Consider the following 21911-nt stretch of genomic DNA (forward strand, 5'->3'; position numbering starts at 1 on the left):
CCTGGCGATTTTGATTTTATCAAGCAGCTGATTTTTATAACAAGCGAACAGAGCTGCCTTTAGGGGTTATGCGACAGGTGTGGTCGTACCGGTCCCTGTGGATTTGGGGAACTCGCACTTACGGCAACAATAATTTTTTTCCATAAATTCTGAATTTTCATCCATTCTGGAATTCGGTATTTTCATCCATTCTGGAATTCGGTATTTTCATCCATTCTGGAATTCCGTATTTTCATCCATTCTGGAATTCCGTATTTTCATCCATTCTGGAATTCCGTATTTTCACCCATTCTGGAATTCTGAATTTCCATCTGTTGTGGAATTCTGAATTTTCGTCAATTCAGGAATTCTGTATTTTCGTCAATTCAGGAATTCTGTATTTTCAACCATTCTGGAATTCTGAATTTTAATGGGTGCTGGATCTGTCAATTATTATCCTTAGTTTCGATGTGTGAATTTTTGGATGCCCACTCCCTTCTCCGACAGAATATGCAAAATCGGGACTGAGGCTCACCGAAATTATTATGACGTCTTTGTCCCCACAGTTATTTCCGCAGGGGGCTCCGCGTCTGGTAAGGGTGCCCCTGATAGCGAATCAACCTTAAAATTTCAAATACAGTCGAACTTCTTCATATCGAAACTGACAGAACCCAAAAAATTTCGAGATAAAAAAATTTCAAGCAGTAGAGTTTTGGCATTTAAAAAAAAAAAAAAAGAAACCTAGAAATGGCAACAATTTTGAATGATAAAAACTGAAGAATTATATTATACTAAATTTTAATAAAATTGAAACTGATGAACTCTACTTAACAGATTTTTCTAAACATGATGTCGAATTTCTGCAGCTACCGCGTTACTGGCTTTAAATTTAAGGAGCCGTTCAAGTATTACGTAAGCAAATTTTTAGGCATTTTTGACCCCCCCCCCCTTGTCAGCAAAAGTCAGCAAAACGCTGACCCCCCCCCTGTTTTCATAAAGGATGGTTGATGACGTAAGCATTATCTAAAACCCCTCCCCCCCTTGTCATCAAAAGTCAGCAAATCGGAAACACCCCCATCGATGATGACGTAATACTTGAACGGCCCCTAACATCGTGTCCAGAAAATTCACCGGCCAACAACTCGCCGAATGTAAAATTCATCGCGGTGAAAATTCTCGGACAAATAATTCACCGGCAACAGTTCGACATGAGTGAATGAACTAGTAAATGAATGATCGATTAAGCAAGTGAACGAGTGAGTGAGTGAATGAGCGAGTGTGTGAAAGAGAAGAGTGACTGAACTTAACTGGCTCACTGACTCGTGTCGAACTGTTATCGGTGAATTTTCCGTCAATCAGTTGTTAGTCGGTGAATTTTCCCAGTAGTGAATTGTTGTCGGTGAATTTTCCCAGTAGTGAATTGTTGTTGGTGAATTTTCCCAGTAGTGAATTGTTGTTGGTGAATTTTCCCAGTAGTGAATTGTTGTTGGTGAATTTTCCCAGTAGTGAATTGTTGTTGGTGAACTTTCCTTTCATTCTTTACACGAGGACAGTACGTGTACATGTTAAGTTTCACAAGTGATCAAAATTTTTACCATCCACAGTTATGCACGCAATGAAACTTTTGAAGAGTTTTTCCACCCATTATTGGCTTGTAATTTCTGCATCTTCGTTTATCCTCCAGCTGATCAGATTGGGGTTTCCGGTCATACACTCCTATGTGATTCTGTTTTGTTTTCGTGATTTCTACCTCCCCTAAAAATTTGTACGTTGAGTTTTGAATCACCCTGTATATGCATTTTAAAAAATATCTGCCTTTCTTTTTTTTTGCCGTATGTTTTCTCTTTTTTGGTATATATTTTGGAATTTTCTCCTTTTTCAAGACTTTTCAGCACGTTTTGTGTTTTTAGTGCATATTTTGGTATTTTAAAGTGCATGTGTGCATATTTTTAGAGCATATTTCGCCACTTTTTTAGTACATATAATCCGGACTCTAAACATGAATAAGAGAGGGATAGGAGTTTTCTTCAAGAGGATAAGAAAAAGTAAACCTAACTTACAACAGCAAAATAAAAATTTTTTAATGAATTAATTACTCAAACTTATAAAGTAAACCTTAAATTCCTCAATTTAGACTTATGAATAAATTTAATTAATATTTTTACTTCTGTATTTGCTACTTCTGATCGATACTAGTGAGTCTGAATGTTTTCTTTCTTGGAGAGCCTGATATGAAGAGCTGATAACTTTTTTACTGAAAACAGTCGAGGTTCACAGCTGATAAGCAACATTCTTCGTCTCTTTATGAAAACTTTAAAAGCAAATCTGGAGAATTCTGAATATCCCTCGCAAATACATATGAAAATTCTAGAGTCGTTAGGATCGTTTTCTTTGATTAAAATTCTGATAGCAATGTCGATGGTTTACCAAAAGATGTTCGTTTGTGAGATGAATTTGAGCGCTCAATATTTGTCTCATCGGAATTAACAAATCCAACGGATTTTGTCATTTTAATTATGTCCTATTTCTAATTTGCAAGCCCATTTTCAGGATTAAAATTAAACTACAGACCAAATTTTGCTGGTCGCAATTTCTAAAATTAACTTTTTAAAAATCGCGTTATAGAGAAACCACGTGAAGCGAAGGATACCTGTACATAGTCATCATGTTTCTTTTCGTTACTTTATTATTCTCAAATAAAGAATAAAGATATACGTAGATAAAGGATTTCCTTATTTTTTTAATCACATAATAGTTAGTATCTTATTCACAATGAAGTACACTTTGTTTTTACAAAACAAACTTCTAATTCTTGTAGCTTAAGATTATACGGAAGCGAAATCTTTCAACATCTTTTTGTTATGCGTAAATTGTTTTAGAAAGTGTCGGAAGTTAAACCTTTTGAGATTTTTTCCCGCTTCGCAATTCACCTTCCGCTCATGCTTTAGAAAAAGTTGGTTTGACGTTAAATGTTTCTTCACTTAGATGTTATTTTTTGATAAACTCAATTTAAATACTAATGACATAAGTTTATACAAGTATTATTAAACATAAAAAATACATATGTATTATTCAGGGTGTATAGCTAACTCTTCTCCCCACAAATTACTGGTGAACCATTGATTCTAGAGGCTAACTTCCAGTTGGAAAAGTATCCAAATAACGTGTAAACTTCAGATACGTCATTCATATTCAAAAGGGTTGTATAGTTATTAAAATAAAAAAAATTAACTTAACAGTCATCCTGTTCTCAAAAACCCAATGAAAATATTGTTTCACTTTCTCTTCTAAGGTCAACAAAAAAAGTGCAATATTCGCTGATATAATTTTGAATTAAAAAATCACTGAAAATGTGGGAAAGAACAGTATAAACTAACAGACAACGCTTCTTTACCTCATTTATGCTGTCCCTTTCTACCTTTTCAGTGATTTTTTTTAAATACAAATATCTCAGCGAATATTGCACTTAGAAGCATAGAATTTTTGTCGGCCTCAGAAGAGACAGGGCAACAACTTTCTAATTGGGTTTTTGGTAATTGATGATGATTGGGTTTCAAATACGATAAAAACATGTTGGGGTAAATTGAGAAGATATCCATACTTAGAATAAGACAACCATAAATATTTTTTATGGGCAGTGTATTACATTTTATCATGTACATATATGGTTTTTAGTTTCATAATTGCGTTTTTAACTGTGTGTTGCTGTATTTTAGAAATAATGTATGACATCCATATTTGTTATGGGCATCTTTTTCACATCCACCTCGTTGGGTATTTTGCCTTGTGTAGCCTTCTATTTGTATTTGTATTTGAAGACAGGATGCTTGCCCGTATGAAAACTTAATTTTTTATTTTAGTAACTATAAAATCCCTTGCAATATGAATGATATATCATATGTCTACATATGTTGTTTGGATACTTTTCTAATTGAAAATATGCCTCTAGGATCAAGGTTCGCCAGTAATTTACGGCGAGGGGAATTAGCTATGCAACTGCATATTTATTTTCGTAGGTAACATTACATGTAGATTATTATACCGGTAATTGAACATTAAATTTTTCTCATAATTCCGGAAAATGTCTTGCTGTTAAAATTTTGATGTCAGTTATTTTCATTTGTCACACATCACCAAAATTGACATTTTCCATCTTATTTTTGAATCATTTACTGTACACGTTGTATATCAGTGTTATGGACAAATCCGTAAAAAATTAGCATAATAATTTTCATTTTATATGTTTGTTTACAAGTATCAAGCTTTTTGTGATGAATTAACTGCATACATTGATATAAATCTTATTTGAACATTAGTTAAAACAAATTTAATGCTTTAAACTAAATGTGGCAATATACAGGGTTGTACCTATCGACCACCCAATAATTACACACGCGATTCCTTGTGAAAAACTAATAGGGAAAAGTGTTTTCAGTCTTGATCTAAGTTTCAATCTGATCCATAATTAATGAGTTATAACGCTTTAAATATTGATGACGTCACTTCAAAATCCTGCTAAATTCATCAATCGTACACCGAACGTAAAACTTGGCGTTTTTGGAAATGCTAAAAATATATTAACCCTCACACAGAAGTACAAAAAACGAAAAAGAGGTATAAAAACAAGTTTTTCCCTTTACACTTTTCAGGAAAGAGAAAAAAACTTTTTTTACAAGTCAATCAGAATATGTTCTTTGCATCTCACAAAGCCAGCTCTACAGAGGTTATAGATAAGTGTTAGTCATTTTGTTTACGGGGACACCAGCATCGATTGGACGCCAACGGCCATACCATTCTGAAAACACCGGTTCTCGTCCGATCACCGAAGTTAAGCAGCATCGGGCGCGGTAAGTACTTGGGAGGGTGGCCACCTGGGAACACCACGTGCTGTTGGCATCACTTTTAGCCCGAGTGGCCTGGTCGTAAGATACTCGTCTGCCATCGTGAAGTTTGTTGTCAGGGTCCCGGGTTCGAACCCAAGGGAGGATATAGATAAGATATTTTCCCTATCGAACTCGAGGCGACCACCGATAGACAGCGCCTTCACTTCCAACCCATCTCACTAATGGCAGTAAATTGCAATATAGCGATATGACCAGAGTTGGTGTTTGGTGAAGTAGTATCGATTGGTAAGGGACAATTCTACGTTATGGTGTCGTAGGGAATTTTTCTCTAATAGGATTGTTAATAAATGGAATAGATTACACCCTCGGAGGTAATAAATCCTAACACAATTGACATGTTTAAAAAGAAATACGATAAACATGTTGGGATAAATCGAGAAGCTATCTATACTTAGAATAAGACAACCATAAGTAATCTTTATGGGCATTGTATAATATTTTATCATGTATATATATCGTTTCTAGTTTTTGTAATTGCTTTTTTATCAATTAGGGTTGCTGTAACTTTGAAGTATATGGCATCCATCTTTGTTATGGGCAACTTTTTCTCAGCCACTTCGTTCGGCATATTTTACCTGTTGTCGCGTTGTATTTGTATTTTGTTCTCCAGAAAGTACTGCATCTATTTTATTGATTTTTTTTTTGTTATAATTTCTCATTTGATGGCATTCAGCATACAAGAATATTGTATGCTGAACTACCCTTAAAAAACACAGGGTGATCATGCGTCCTCCATTTTGTCCCGTATTTTCCGAATAGTTCCGATTTTTTCCTGTTTTTTCTCCGTCCCGAATTTTTTGAAAAAATGTACTGGTTTTTCCTATCTTTTAGTCGAAGTTTTCTTGAATTTGTTATTTAATCAAAAACGTTGATACAGGTAATTTTCAACGAACTGATTGAAAAAATGTTGTATTATCATATAAAAGGTCCGAAAATTTCATGAATTATCAGGGTTTTGCTTGGGGGGGGGGGTGAGAAAGATCACACCGATCACCCACCTCCATAGATCCGCACCTGGCTTATGGTATTACCATTGAAATTCAACTTTCACTTCTTCCCAAAAACTACAGCCGATCTGAAAAAACCGCTGTCAGATTCGGAATCAGTATTCCAAAAGCACCCAAAAATCACTGAATTATTTTTTAGCCCAAAATCTGTATTGAGTAGTGTAATCAATAGAAAAAATGCGAAACCAAAAATTATTTTGAATAGGTCAATTCTCATAACATAATAAGTTTAATTAAAAGTCTCCGATTGAATTGTTACTATTTTACAGTTTCCACACCAGTCACACATTCGTCAAGCTATAATTTTTACATCCTTCATTGAAGCCTTTTACGCGTAACAGTTTCGATGAAAGTTCAAAAAAACCCAAAGAAATATTGCCGTTTTATTGATCAACATGTAATTTGATTAAAACGGCAACGTAAAATAACGATCGCGCAGTAAACACGTACTCACTGTATGCACCTTCCCTCAAAAAATTTGACTTGATAGTGAAGGTAAACATATTGCCACATTTTGGCAAAAAAGTGTTGATTTGATTAAAAAAAATTTCAAACAGATCTCATTTGGCTAACACCTTACAAATCTGGTAATAAATTTGCCAACATAGGGGACGAAGCTAATACGTAAGTTATACGTAATAACAAGGTTATAATATCACTCTACATGGAGAGAAAAACTCCAATCGTGAAGGAAGAAGGTAAAATTTGGCTTCTAATCGGATTGAATATTTCAGTTGATTTTCAAGAAGTGATAACCCGCTGTAGGCGGAGAAATGTATTTTTGTTCGGAGTTTGGCACATAACTGACTGTTAGAAAAATGACACGTCACAAAATTTCAAAACCTTATAACTCACTTAATATTCGTCCGATCTAAAAACGGAAAACACTTTTCTATATTAGTTTCTCCATAAGGAATCACGTGTGTAATTACTGGGTGGTCGATAGTTACCACCCTGTATAAGTTTATTCAGGCTGAAAATTGATCGAAAGAGAAAATTGGGTTAATTATTTTTCAACTTTTCAACTAATTTATAGTTTTTACGTAATTGAATAACGAATTGTGGCGAAAACTTACTTGTTTTTGCTCATACTTGAGAGCCAATTTGAGTCGTGAAAGTGTTAACTTATCAGGATCGGTGTCATCCTGACCACTGGAATCTGTTTTTTTGTTGAGTACCGCAATAACTTCTTCTGTGCTTCTGCACAAGTCTAAAAGATCGCATGAATATTTCTTACATTGATTGCTTAACTCCACATAAATTTCTTTGAATTCATTCTCCCTCATGGCCAGATGTTCCAGTTCCCAAGAGAGCTGCAATGGAAACAAGTACGTCTTACACTAACGAATTAAATGATGAAAATACACACAAAATCTGACGGATGCGACGCAAATTTTTAAATTCCGACAACATCACAAATAAATGAGTACTTTCCCGTTTTTCAGACAGTCGTTTTTCTTGTCGCGTGTGAAAAATTAAGAAACGCAGGACCGAGATCGTTGTCACTTCCTTATGGTAATGAAACTTAAATGCGATTCACTTGATGTCAAATAATATTCTCGTTCTAATAATGTGTTTGGAAAACGAAAACTACGAATAAATTTCTCAATTGATTTTTTTTTCTTTCAACATCTGTAGGTGAGATGTTGGAAAGATTATTCATTCGACGAGTAGAAACTACATCAAAACTTAAGTTGATGTTCAAATCTTTTTGCGTACAAAGTACCTGTCTGACATAAGAGCTTTTTGAACCAATTTGAATGGATTCGTGGTTCTTAACATCAATTATAAACTTAAATATTTTCAAACCGAAATCCATACATTGTGCTGTGATGTCTCATAAAGTAATTTATTTTACGTCTTGTCTTGTTTCAATCATAACTTGGTGAGCTTTTCCGTGTATTTATGCTGTTAATTTCCAAATTAAAAATTAATATTTTTTGAGAAAAATTCCTTTCACACACACAGAGTGATAAATGAATTCGAAACGTTATGCATAGGATGGAACAAAAGGAAATGAATGCCGTCTTTATAGTGGTTAGCAAAACATGTTTTCGAAATAACTTTTCGGGAAATACTTTTTGCGTATTTTACACACACTGGTTTTCTAATGCACATAGTGCCAAATAAAAAATTTGACAGGATTGGTGGGATTGGAAAAATGAATAATATATATAATACCAACCTGTTGGAAAATTTTCAATTTATGAACATAAATTTAAGTGAAATCAATGTTACTTGCGATAAAGACCCATTACAATCGTATTACATTTCTGAATCGTACTTTTAGATTAATGCCTGGTCAATTACCATTATAGAAATATACAGTACTGCCTTTCACCTCTGCAGAAGTGAGCTGTGTAGGAATATTTTTGTTTGTTTAACGTAAGAGTATACATTGTGTGTCAAGCATTATTTGTTCTTTTATGGAAGGTGCTGTCACATCTATCTTTCTAACTGGATGTCTCAAATAGGCAATAAGTACGTTGCGAATGCTTTTTTGTGTATTGTAGGTATGCTGCTCGTTGTTTGAATTGTACCATGAAAACAGTTTCTGTATGAAAATAAAATTTAACCAAGTAATTAAAGAAAAATAAGTCAGTGAGAGAGAGAGAGAGAGAGAGAGACAGAGAAGCAGAAAGTGGAAGATTGTCATTCATATTTTCACTATCATTTAATATTAGAGATGCTTCATGTCCATGAACTCATAACTATTTATAATTTGTAAATTTTTTACTTTCTTTTTCGAAATACTCACAACATAAAAACCAAGTTCTATATTATATTAGCTTATAAATTATTGGTGACCTTTTTTTTACAAACTTTTACTGTCAAAATGCTTTTGTCCGTGAGGTTATCATTTCGGATGAGATGTTTTTTCAAATGATTTCTTGAAGAATATATGAGTGCATTTGTTTTATTTTGAACGCTGTATTTTTAAATCACTCGAATATGTTACATAGTTTTATTGCTGCTAGATCTCTCAGTGGGCATATACTACGATAAATACAATTTTTATACAAAATCAGCTTGAAATATATTCTTGAATAATAATAAGTTAAGTTGAAATATATCCAGATACTTTCAGATCACACACACACAGTTGAAGAAAGATTTAAATATTTCAAGTTAACTGAAAGGTTTTAAAGAAAAATATGTTCTGTGATTAGTGTTGCATAACCTTATTTATTTTTAAATGATAGCAAAAGTCTTTTCAAAAATCCAAATTAATGCCATAAACGCAATTATTTTGGGCATGCTTGATGAAATATGAGAGATGCAATAAAAGAGAAAAACGTATAGGTCGTCAAGGTCAATTTTATATCAAATTATATTGCATATATACGTAATTAACCTATTTACTTTGTTACTTGAGAGATATCGTAACTGAATTTAAACTCACCTTAAATGCCGTCAGGATAGGGTCATCACTGGTCAAAGACATCCAGGCTGGGCTAGCAAGAGCTCGGTATGTGTGAATACGTCTGAGCGAGTAGCGTAAACTATCTGCATGCATTGCCTCCTGACATTTTTGACACGAGCATGACAAAGCATGAGGCTTCTCTATTACAGCTCCTCTTGACAGAAGCAGTTGTAGGATCTCGAATTGGTTACAGTGCGCGGCAAGTATGATAGGTGAGATATCTGGTGAATAATCTGAACTCTCTTCACCGGGCTGACGTGTTTTTGCCCAGTCATTCGCGAGCATCTCGCTGGTGATGCTCGGATGATTGATGAGCATTTCCACAATCTTGTATACACCCTCTCGTATTGCATAGAGCAAAGCATCGCCGATTTTGACACTCTCTTGTTCCAATAGAAGCTCTACAATTTCAACGTTCTCATTATCGACAGCTATCTGAATGGCACTTCGCCCAAGAATGTTGGTGCAGTTCACATTAACTGGATTGGGGGACTGTAAACAACGTACCATCGTGGGTCTGTCACCTCTTTCGGCTGCTTCAAGAAACATTCTTTCTTTTGGATCCATACTATGGCCATCTTTCAAAGGTTCCAGGGGAATAGGTACGCGATATTGATTTGTAGTGCGATTCATTGTCTGTTTGCCCATCTTATCGTTTCGAGGACTCCTTGAAATCATAGGACGCATCAGCTTAAAAAAACAACGCATGAAATTCTTCTAGCTAGTTCGCTATGCCTCCTGTGTTTGCTATCTCGCCTTGAAATAGATAGCGTTTCTATGAAACGTAGACGACTCATCCAAAAATACAACTGGCGAACCTGTTCATAAAAAATAATATGCGATATAATAATCCGCGTAATTAATTAAAATATAATAACAACTTTCTAAAAAATAAGTTGTAAAATTTCTGTAGTATTTATCTATGTGTACACTCATTCATTTTTCAATATAAAAAGGTTCTGGAAATTTTTGAATGTACCAGTAAATAACGACTGAATTAATAAACAAGCTTTCTTTTTTGCAACCCTCTTGTCAGGCAATACTGTCAATATTACATACGGTATAGTCATGTTTTTAAAAGTATCCGATTCATCACATCCTCGCGTTCATTGTGCGTGCTAGAACGAGTGTTATTTTTAAGAAATTTTCTAATAAAAGGGTTTATAAACCTTAGATTATCAAGCCTAAAACAATGTCAACTGCTCAAGTTTAATAAAAGGCTTAGTGAAAATACAGTATCGTGCAAGAAAATTGCGAGCTTTCAGTTTTTTTTCCTTTCTAAATAATGCCAGTAAAGTCATAAATATTGTTGAAGTAATTTTCAAGCGAGCTTAGGGAGCAGTCAATACTAATTTGTTCAAGAAAGTGACAAAGGAGTTCAAATGCTGTCACTTTATTCTATAGATTGACGCAACTCATTAAGAAGAAGCATCACAAATGGCACAGTTGTCCTCTAAGAGGTTACACTGAATGTAAATGTATGCTTTTCTAGCCTCTTGATTACTTGAATCATTTTGTTCTTATAGTGAGTGGAACGAGATAAAAATTCTTGGAGCTAATCACTTTCTTCAAACCAAATTAAGGCCAAATGGTCGATAAAATTCTGTGTAAGAACAGGCAATCTCGGTAAGTAAAAACTCTCTGACTTGAATTTTCTTTTTTTCTGCAACATCGTTACACTGTGGAGAAATAATATATCATCATCCGTTTAAATTCAATAAAATCGCTATAACAATACCTACACGATAAAAGCGGATAATAATCATTGTTAAACCAATTTATATTAATCACATAATGTCCAAATCGTCATTCTAGTTCTTTGTTTTTTATGTATATTAATTATGAAACAAAAATAATATCCCCACTCTCTTATTTAGCTTTCACTTTTTAAGATTTACGAATTTGCATCTACCGGATTAATTGAAAAAGGTAAAATCTAATTTAAAATGATCGATAGATGATTAATATATTCAAACTTAGTGATGTCTACTAATTAATACATTTTTTATCGAACATTTCTTGGGTTAACAACGGTTTTATCGTTGCAGAAATGTTTTTTTTTTGTTGTAATCATCACAAAATGAGACGCAGAAGAAAATTGGATGATGTTCTTAATTAGTGATCTTTGAAAATCATCCAAAAGCTGAAAAAGATAATAAAAATAAAATCTAATGAATGTTCTAAATTCATTGTCAATTCTTTAAAAAGTGCTTGTAGTTTGCGACGATTTATTTTCTTTCACCAATTTATTTGAATTTTTTTCTAAACACGAGCCCGTAACGAGTACGTAGAATATATATCCATTGAATTGATTTGAATAGAAAATTGAAATATGTAGAACAAGTTGAGACGGAATATTATTCGCATAACAATGCGTTGTTTGTAAACTCTTAATTGGGAAAAAAAAAGATAAAAATTCGTTAAATACATGCGTTTTTTTTTAATCATTGTTCAGACACGAAAAAGGCAAGAAGTTATGTGCATTCGTTAAATTCCCAACTTTCACTGAAGTAAGGGAAATCTATTTACTAGATAAAATAAAAATACGCTTGTGTGTGTGATAACACAAGAAAGATGCATATTTCTGAAATAAAATATAAACACTTTTCAATCTAATCATCTTCCAACATTGAATCAGACATTTCTTATATTATCACTCGAATAAGATAATAAAACCAAATTTACTCTATTTGGTTTGAATTTCGTTTGAAATTGTCTGAAGTGTATGATTTTGAAAATCAACTTTGGTTAGTCTCAAGCATATTTGAGTTTGGGTAAACAAAAAATGTAAATCTGTTAGAATATTCTTGGTAAGCAATAAACGGAAAAGATATATAATATAAAATTCAGGGGGGGGGGGAAGAAGGAAATCCAAGATAAAATAAGATCTTAGGAAATTTCTAAATCTAAAAATAAAAATAAAAAACCAAGTATTCTGCAGGTGTCTCCATGGATAAGCCGTAAATTGAAAAGGTATGACAGCTCTCGGTTTATATATTTTCGGTAGGTCTTTTTTTTTAATATAGACATATCTTTCTTCCTTCAATGTTAGGCATTGCATACAGTAAACGTATGTGGAAGGTATTAAGTGATAAGAAAAACCGCCTGGATTTTTTTTTTTTTTTGTTATACTGAAGGCGTATTTCAGTCCGATATATGAGATTTCAAAATGTTTTTTCATCCACAGGAAGTTTTAAAATCTATTTTAATGCTTGAAAGTACTGTAGAATAAGAAGAATAGAAAAATGAAGCATTGTATATTGCCAAAAAAAAAAAAAATATTTTTTACCAAAAATGCCCTAAAGTACTTATGGAAAGCTTCTGTGATTCACGGTACGAACAACTTCTAACACTGGGTCTTGTTGTAAATCAAATTTTATACAATCTGAATCCCCCTTACGTCAAAGAAATGCTGAATTGCATTTTTTTTCTCGAGAATATTTTCAACTTAGATTGCTGTCCAACCGAAAAAAATAAGATTCATTCTAACGCGCTATTCAACTTTTCTTATTGAACAAACATTTATAATGCATCGGAATAAATAGGATAATATAGAAGTAAATGATACGAACAGAAAGTGATTGAAATCGTCCAGGATCGCGAAATTGTGAAACTTTGAGAACCCGTGAAAATTGCAATATTTTGACTCTCTCCCCATGCCCCCCCCTACATCCGTCAGCTGGGTCCCCAGGCTGGGATCTTTAGCGGGCCCCTTTAGAATTTTTCACGGGCCCATTTATAGTGTGAAAAAAACCAAAAATGTAAGAATCGTCTTGAGCCCGCGCGTTGGAGCCCTGTCATACTTCAGCCCCCATCCATGACTCTTGCCGCCAAGTACCATTTGGGAGGAGTTTCTAGTGAAGCACGCAACAGTATGAAGATCGAAAGTAGTTTCGAAATCTAGTAAGTTTCTAAGCTAAACTGATTTTCTAAAAAAGTGACAAGATCCAAGTGAAGAAATTCCAAGGTTTGAAAAATATGCTCAGCATATTAAATTGCTTCAATCGGATGGCCTGGATTTCTTAATCTATTCTTATATTTGTTTACATATAGAGAATTTAATTGAGAAAACATACATAAGTAAAATATATTTCTATAGCATCAGAGCTAATATAGCATAGTTACTAATTTTACGTTTCTTATGGATTATTAGCCTTTGAAAATGTTCAATTAAAATTCAATTAATCAGTCGTTTAATCGATTAAAAATTTTTGATTAAGTTCTTGACGTTTTTAATCGATTCCCAACCCTAGTTATATTATAAAGAATAGTTTAATAATTCTCTGTGATATTCAATAATTTGCTTCATAAACACTCTCTCTCTCTCTCTCTCTCTCAAGCTCAACTATTACATATATGACAGCAACTTTTACCACAAATTAAGGAGAAATCATGTTAAAGTTATGAGAGCGTCCTACTTCAAATTGTGGTGCGTGAATAATATTGTAAGCGACGGATATTTACATAGTCTATTGTCATAATATAATTATTAGAGTTTGTTAGAATTCAACACACTGAGTTTCAAAGAAATTATCAAAATATTTGACGCAAAAATATCTAAACTATTTTTAAAAATAATTTCAAAACTTATTGTATAATGACAATGGCAAACACTTTTGTCATCATTAAATGAAATAATGTCTTTTTTAAAAAGTACGCTAAATTATCGCGAATAATCTAAACAGACAAGGGATGTGATTACCTAGTTTTCATCATTTAATCGTTTCGTTTAACAAAACCTAAAACTCAGGCACTCGAGCGAATGTTTTAACGAAAAATAGGTAATAAAGAAGAGTGTGTGATCATCCCATCAGCTTACATTACTCACTCCGTTCATTTACATTAAATTTTCATATGATACTTCAACTGACAAAAACACTATTGTTAAAACTTAGTTAATCGAAGTGTTCTAAATTTGTAACAATAAAAAAATTGTCATATAAAATAAATGGTTTGGCTGAGTTGGTTTTTCTGAGGTTCAGAAAATTAAATAGGGCTTTTATAGAAATAGGATAAGTAATAAGGCAACGATTCTCTCCATAAATTCGGATGAAGTCCAAAACACATTAAGTAACGTAAAGAGTAATTACAGAATCCAAATGTAAAATTTCCCCTAATACTTTGGAAAATAATTGGCTGTAGAAATATTAAGATAGTATAGTTTTAAAAGAATCATCATCAACCATTTTCAAACTACTGCTGGATGTAGGTCTACTTTAAATTTTCCAATTTTTTTCTGTCTGATGTTTTTGCCATCTAGTTGACACTAGCAATCTTTCGTATCTCATCACTCCATATTGTTCGGAGACGCCTTCTCGGACGTTCTACACCACGGGGTACCAATTCACAATACTTGTGGTCCATCTGTGTCTTAAGAAATCCTACACCACTAGTTCTTCCATTATCTCTTCCTCTGTAAACACATGCCCACTGGCACAAATTCGATCTGTCTTTTCTTTTTCTTCTTGTTTCACATATGCCTAAGATGTCCCAATTTATTCTTTCCTGTTTTTCTGCCAACTCCTGTAAACGATTTTCCGATGAAAAAGATTGTCTACTTCGTATTATATACGGGGCCAAGGTCATCATCTTATGGCAGCCTGGTCCGACCCAAAGATTCTTAGTACCATCTGTCTTCATGTCTTGTTGGTCGCTGCCGTAACCAGGGACCCTTAGACTGTTGGGGAATGAGGGCCTTATTTTAGTCACAAAGCTCACGATTCTTTTTAGAGGGTGTTTTGGCCATAGTCCTCCACGCTATCCAGTGCAGGTTGGAGAAAGCCCATCCGCATCCGTTCACTATGTGCTAAGCATGGATACTTACGGGCTGCACCACGAGAAGGTGCGGATTGAATCTTAAGCCTCTCCACTCCTAGTTGATTCCTTCAAGTCCTCATAATAAGGCAATTGAGGGGTCTTCTCCTAGTTAACAAGAAGAGACTATTCAACAGCCCTTTAAAAGAATGTTATGTGTTATTTATTATAAGTGATTTTTTGAAAAATTTATAACGGCATCAGTAATATTAATAAAATAAAGAAACTTATTTATGTGCAGAAAATAATTATTGCTGATTAGTTTTGATTTCTTGCGGCGAGCCTGGCTAAAAAAAATACATACTGTAATTCGAGAAAATAAAACATATAGGCCTTCGTAGTTTTGGTAACGCAAGTCTTGAATCGTATTTTGGCTGCTGGAGTCAATCCTTTAACCCACCTGCTACCAATTAATTGGCTTAACCCATCTCGATTTCAACTCTAGGTTGATCGGGATGCTTTCATATCTATACCTAATTGACTTTTAACTGCAAGTCACGATGTAACTTATATTTAAACTTTGAATGAATGAAATTACATTTCAATGCAAAACGAATCAGATATTGGATATATCATCGTATGTTGATGATTCTCTATTCTCTGTTCATTCTGTGACTTCGGTCCTGACAAAAGTACGTGTGAGATACGCAAAATGATTGGTAGAAGAACATTTCACCTCTCCTACAATACAAAACCTCCAAAAATATAGTCCTTTGTCGTTTTCCCCTCGTATCACACACATATCTCATAATTTTTATTTATTTTTTTATTTATTCGGTATTATTTCAAACTTTTTTGGAAGACGGGAAAAATAATTTTAAAGATCGGTCAAAGCATTTTTGCTGCTATGTCTTCACGGGGAGAAGGGTGTTGATAGAATACGTTCAACTGAAAGCTACAAAATAAAATTGAGTAGTTCTGCGAACTTTGCTGCTACTTTTGTCGGACTATGTCAGAGAATTCAAATCCTTATTGGAATTATTCTTCAAAAGACTGATAATTCTCTAGTCCTTTATTGAAAACGACTCAAGCGTTTAATGATAGTTGAAAGCTGATTGGAGTAGCATGTCTTCAATTCTGTAACATTTGCAAGGATTTCTCCGTTTCGTGAAGGCAAATTAGGACAGTGTCGTAATTCAGTTCCGATATGTCTACGATCTCCATTCATATAACGTTCAATGGTACTTAAGCAGCCAAAATGGCTGCTGAAAGGCTTCGCGAGCGATTTGGGCGATGAATATTCCATGTATTAACACTCGATTCATTGTGTTTAACTTTGGATCCGAGGAGAGACGAGATATCAAATAGAGATGAGGTATCAGAGATTCAATACAAGATCTTCCAAGTTCTACTGATAACGCGTAAGCTACGAGAACTAAATACACTAGGCATATGCGAAAAACGTAGTTTCGATATCAATTTGTAATATACGTGGCGTATGATATATAAAATCTAGCAATTCGCTTTTAGTGAAGTGGATTGAATGTATCAAGAGACCAAAAACGGATAAAGTGAAAAGACCCATTTGTGTATATTTGATTCCTGAGCAATACTAATCCCCCTGATGATTTCTACCGCAGTTGGAGATGAAACGTAGGTTTTGTTTGGACTTTTAGAAACACGGCTTGACAGTTCAGAAAAATTACCGTGTAGTCATAATGGCAGTTATTTTTGCAAAGTCATGATTGCATACTTTAAAAAAAAAAAGGGTTTTTATTTGTAAAGACTATTGCCAATCAGACGGATTGATTTGGAGTTATATGTGTCCAAAGTTTTAATTGTAGTTTCTCCACTATATTTTATCTAGATATAAATGAAATACGACGGTATTTTTTAACAGCTTGCTGATGCGAAGATGAATATAGGAAAGGGCAAAAATTCCACTGCCCTTGCGGGGGAATCGAATCCTCATTTTCTCACTTGCCGGGTGAGCGCCCTAGACCACTAGACTACAAAGGCAATGAATATCTCAATCTTTCCTGAAAAGACGTGGATTCGATTCCCAGTGAGGGCAGTTTCATTTTCCCTCTTTCTTATATTCATCTTCGCATCAGCCTGCTGGTAGAAAAAACCTTCGTATGGATAGCGAAGAGTGACATCATCTTTGGATAAATGAAATACAAACTCTAAAGCCACAACCGGTAAATTGCTCAACGTGGTGGCTGAAAAAGAATATTATTAAAAAGATGCCGATAAAAAATAAGAATTTCCATAATACCTAAATACAGAGCAACCCAAAATTAATGAATGATAAGAAACAAGAAAAAACTAAAAAACTTTCAGAAACGGAAAATACTTTGCTATAAAAGAATTTGGCTTTCATCTTCTAAGTATGGGAAGATTTTCAATCACCCCCCCCCCCTGCCGTGAATATCATATTTCAATTGAAAAATGTCTATTGTTGGCAAATTTACGAAAATAGAAGGTAAGATATTCCATGTATTCCGTATTCGAAACAACTCTCTGCAACACCACAACCTAGAAATTACTGTAACCAACTGATAGTTGTATTCCCTTTTCGAAGTACTTGACTGACGGTGTATCAACAGCTTATGGTCCAGTCAATCCATCTCATAGGAAATCTTAAATGAGTCAACCATATTAATACCCATTCCGATACCTGCGTGCTTCCAATGAAAGCAAAATCAAAGAATCAAGTCTCACTACGTGTCTCAAGCCCTGTACACCAAATAGTGTCTTAATGGCTCTTCACTGCACCCCTAGACCAAGTCTATATCTCTGTGTAGGTATGGTCTACTCTAGACCAACGTTGAATTCATCATTTCAGTTTCGGAATATGAATACTATGATACAGGAATGAATCTTTAATTAGTCCGATTTAGATAAGTAAGGAGACACGTTATGATGACGGACGCTGCGGACGATAGTACCTTCGCCAATCGCCAATTCGCGCAACCCATATTTATAGGGTCAAGTAATTTTTAATTACTTTTTTCACATCAAATTTTTTTTTGAGAATTCCTGGAAGTCCATGAGAGTTTAGCATGCTCGATGAGATTGATGTCGCCTTAATTGAATTTCGGTTGCCTCGAGGGGCAGGTCGATTATCATTTCAACGTGTTTATTTCTGCATGATATAATTTATATAGATAAATATCAATTCCCTAGTATAGAGTTTTGGAGTAAAATGATGAATTAGGTGGCTTCGAAATGCCAAAATAGTTTAAGAAAATGACCAAATCTCAACGTGCAATCAGGAAACAAATCTGTGGCCACTATGTGTATTCTATATCATTATAAACGTTTTAGTAATCATATTATTTACAACAATTACCTTCGTTATGTATGTTGAAGAGGAAAGAAAAGTGGGTCACATACAAGAAGCGTTTAGTACTAAAAGTAGGTGGCTGGACCTAGGGCGAATAAGCGTGGAATATGAAGACAGTTAATAAGAATAATTGGAGAAAGCTTTAGTGTTTCAACTACTACCTAGCTACATTAGCAGTACCTAATATGCAGCAAATAGCAGTTTGTTCGATATTCCCTGCTAGCAAAATAAAAATGACAAATATATGCTGGGATATACTTCTGTCTTAAAATTGTAATTTCCTATATTTCTTTAATTGTGCTTTTGTAAAAAAATTAATATCATGTTCTTTAAAAAGTATTAAAAGTACATTTTTTTCGATGGTTATCATATGGGTAACCATTACCAGTAGAAGAGTAAGCCCTGAAACCTGAGGCGACCGTCTTCTCAATACGTCATCGTCTCCATAAGTGAATACAGGCTCTTTGAACGGGGGGGGGGGGGCAAATCAACCTCAACTTCTCCGCTTATACTAGTAATACAAAGTTTTACGCCCTTCCCCCGTATCCACCTATGATCTCCCTTCCGTGTCCAAGAAAGAGGACGTATGTACACATGCAAACACGTGTCAGCCTACACACACAATCTAAAAGAGTATTTACATTCCGGTTCTAAAGTTGTATACTTCTGAGACACTTTCTCAAGAGAAATAAATTTCCGACCCAATTTTATCGGTAGTAAATTGCTTTATGATAGCGATATGACCTAACTGGTGGGCGGTATAAAGAAAAAGAGTGAAGAATTGAGGGTACATAAGTGCAAGGTGAACATTAGTATTCCATAGCATAAAAAATTCGGGTACCACTGAATTATATCAATCACACCTATCTTCAATTCATCATCATATAGAAATAAAGTAGTAATTTCATTCATTTACTTAAAAATAAATTAAACTTATTCTCCTAACACGACAACATAATCAATCATAACGAATGACTCTTATTTAAAAAAAACAAAACAAAATCACTACTTTACAGTACAAAAATTCATTAAGCACCACAGCTATTGTTTTTTGTACATATCTGACGATTTACAAAGAGAGAAAAAAAATCGCTAACTCATCTCGCGTAACTGGTGGGATGGCTACCTCGCTATAGATGGGTTTGTTGTCGATCTTACCCTCTAGCGGCGGCTCTCCTACCTGTACTTATGGATCCTAAACGTGCTGCGGCAAAATAAATTGCTTCAAGCAAGAAAGAAAAAATTGATTTTCCTTTTTTTTTCTTATGATAAAGAGAAGAAGAAGCTTCAAACATTACGAATCCCTCGTCGTTGTCGGGGATAACGAGCTATCAACATGCTCGGAGATCAATATATATATATATATATATACACACGTACGGCACCGCTCACGACACTGTTCTTTTTCTTGGATAACCAAAAAAAAAGAAGGTATCTGGAGAGATGTCTTCCACATCCCCGGGGCGGGCGAAAACAGATAGCCACAATGACCACATACCGAAACTTGAGAGATAATACCGAGTTAATGTACCAGCTTCTCAGTTCGTGGGCGTGACTAGAAGTTTGTTTCCGAAACTTATTTGTTCTCTGACTTGCTTAATCGTCAGCGTCTGTCTTAGATATCCGAGCAAGTTAATTAAATGAACTGTAGGTATCATTTCTGAAGGCTGCAAGGTCATTGTTTTGTTTAATAGTGATCTATTGCTATTACCAAACAATGCATGTGATCCATCACTAAACAAAAAAAAAGACATGATTACACTGAACAACAATGAAATTGCGTTCGACATGAAAATATACAATTCTGAATGATTTTGACTGCTTAACATGAATATCACCTTGAAAAAGTTTTATTGGCTTTTTGAGATATTACCCTGTTAACAGTTAAAAAGTGCTTTACGAGAGTTAATGTATGGTGAAAAAGTAGCTAAGAGAACCACAAAATATCATTACCGAGGAAAATGGCCAACCTTGATGCTGCTCATCTTTTCTAATTTTGTTCTTATTTCTTAAAATTGTTGGACAATTGTAAGAGAGAGATGCACCTTATGTTCCATACAAGCTCAATGCAAAACGAAGTGTGAGTCAGACGCTGATAAATGATCTATTGTGCTGTAATACACACACACGCGCACACACATTTGCATTTCTATTTATTTGTGTTGTGTTCTTATTAATGTTGTACCTCTATTATATTTGTGTTTTTTTGTATAGTTATTTTGTTTTCTATATACTTATATTGTGTTTCAAAGTATTGTATTGCGTTATTATATGTGTATTAAGAGTGTAATTTCAGAGAAAACCGTTGCCAATCTAGCTTTTTCATGGTCAAATTCGTGTTCCGCACACCGAATTATGTACATATGAAATGACTATTTTTGTTGGTTAAATTTGGTCAAAATTTGTTGTTTGGTGTTATATATCACACATCAACATCGTTCTTTTTTTATATTCCTCATATCAAATATCGCTAATTCAACATCACGTTTTCACGATAAATGCTAATTCGATTTTGAGATAACATACATGGTGAGCTTGTGTGTGTGAATTTTATCTCTATTTTTCATATGCTGTGTGAATCTTGGTAGTTTACATGGAATTAAAATGCGAATCTTCACTTTAATTTGAATATGTTTAAAAATATTCATCTCAAGAAATTTTAATACACGCAATTAGATGAAGAGAGCTTGAAAGACTGTGATTTTCTGTAGAATTTATTCATTTTTCTCGTCACACACTAAAAAACTGTTTTCCATTTCTCGTAGAGTGCTTGTAGCGAAAAGAATTCTTGCTAAGAGATCTAGAAACGTAATTAATGAATACATTTTTTTAAGCTTTTGAATAGGATTTCTGAAGAGCACTAGATCATTTCTTCGTGAAGAAAATTTTGTGCCAAAAGTTATACTAAAGCTGTTTTATTTTATGCACCGACCAGTGGATGAGAGATGTTTCGTTGGTAAACGCAACAACACCTTTCTCTGTAAATAAGAAAGAGAGCTCTGACAAAACTAGTTTATCATTAAAGAAATATTAGAGGCAGCGAACACATAGATCATGAACATGAGACATATACGCTTTGGTCGAGACAATTAATTCGAAGACAGACGGTTGCAGGAGTAGTGTCGTAACTTGGCAAAAGTTTAAGGATGGTAATCTGGCGGTGACTAAAGTATAATGAATATCAGATGGGTTTTTCCGCGAAAAATCAAAATCAAGTCCTTTGACCAAGTTTTACTGTTCTACCCTTCTAAATTCTCCCGAATCTTCATTGAGAAAGAATTTAGATTGATCGATTTTTACATGATCGCAGTTTCATTTTATATTGAAAGACTTACAATCGATCACAGAAATTTCAGTATGAAATATTAACTATAAAACGTGTATAGGTAGATAATAAAGAACCATCCTGTACCGTCATGAAGCATATATTTAATTTAATATATTACTCATTTAAAGGCGGTTTGCCATCAAGAGCTCAGTCTCAGTATTTTTGA

The 21911-nt window shown here is 34.1% G+C and overlaps 1 protein-coding gene and 1 non-coding gene across 2 annotated transcripts in view; one reads left to right on the top strand and one right to left on the bottom strand.

The window, feature by feature from the left end:
• Positions 1-21911, bottom strand: part of LOC149085505 (transient-receptor-potential-like protein) — a 144863-nt gene that overhangs the window by 32952 nt on the left and 90000 nt on the right. Inside the window, exons 2-3 of the mRNA XM_089233558.1 lie at positions 9294-10132; positions 6967-7203 (exon numbers count right to left, since the gene is read on the bottom strand). Coding sequence (XP_089089684.1) covers positions 6967-7203; positions 9294-10022 — 966 coding nt within the window. The 5' untranslated portion in view covers positions 10023-10132. The remainder of the gene's footprint in view (positions 1-6966; positions 7204-9293; positions 10133-21911) is intronic.
• On the top strand, positions 4757-4875 carry LOC149085506 (5S ribosomal RNA). The gene has a single exon (XR_016192894.1). It is a non-coding gene; the product is annotated as a 5S ribosomal RNA (ribosomal RNA).

The sequence above is a fragment of the Pholcus phalangioides genome, unplaced genomic scaffold (assembly GCF_987345545.1).
Source record: "Pholcus phalangioides strain wild (caught in Gottingen) unplaced genomic scaffold, Ppha-v1.0 ptg000007l_1, whole genome shotgun sequence".
Classification (NCBI taxonomy): Eukaryota; Metazoa; Arthropoda; class Arachnida; order Araneae; family Pholcidae; genus Pholcus; species Pholcus phalangioides.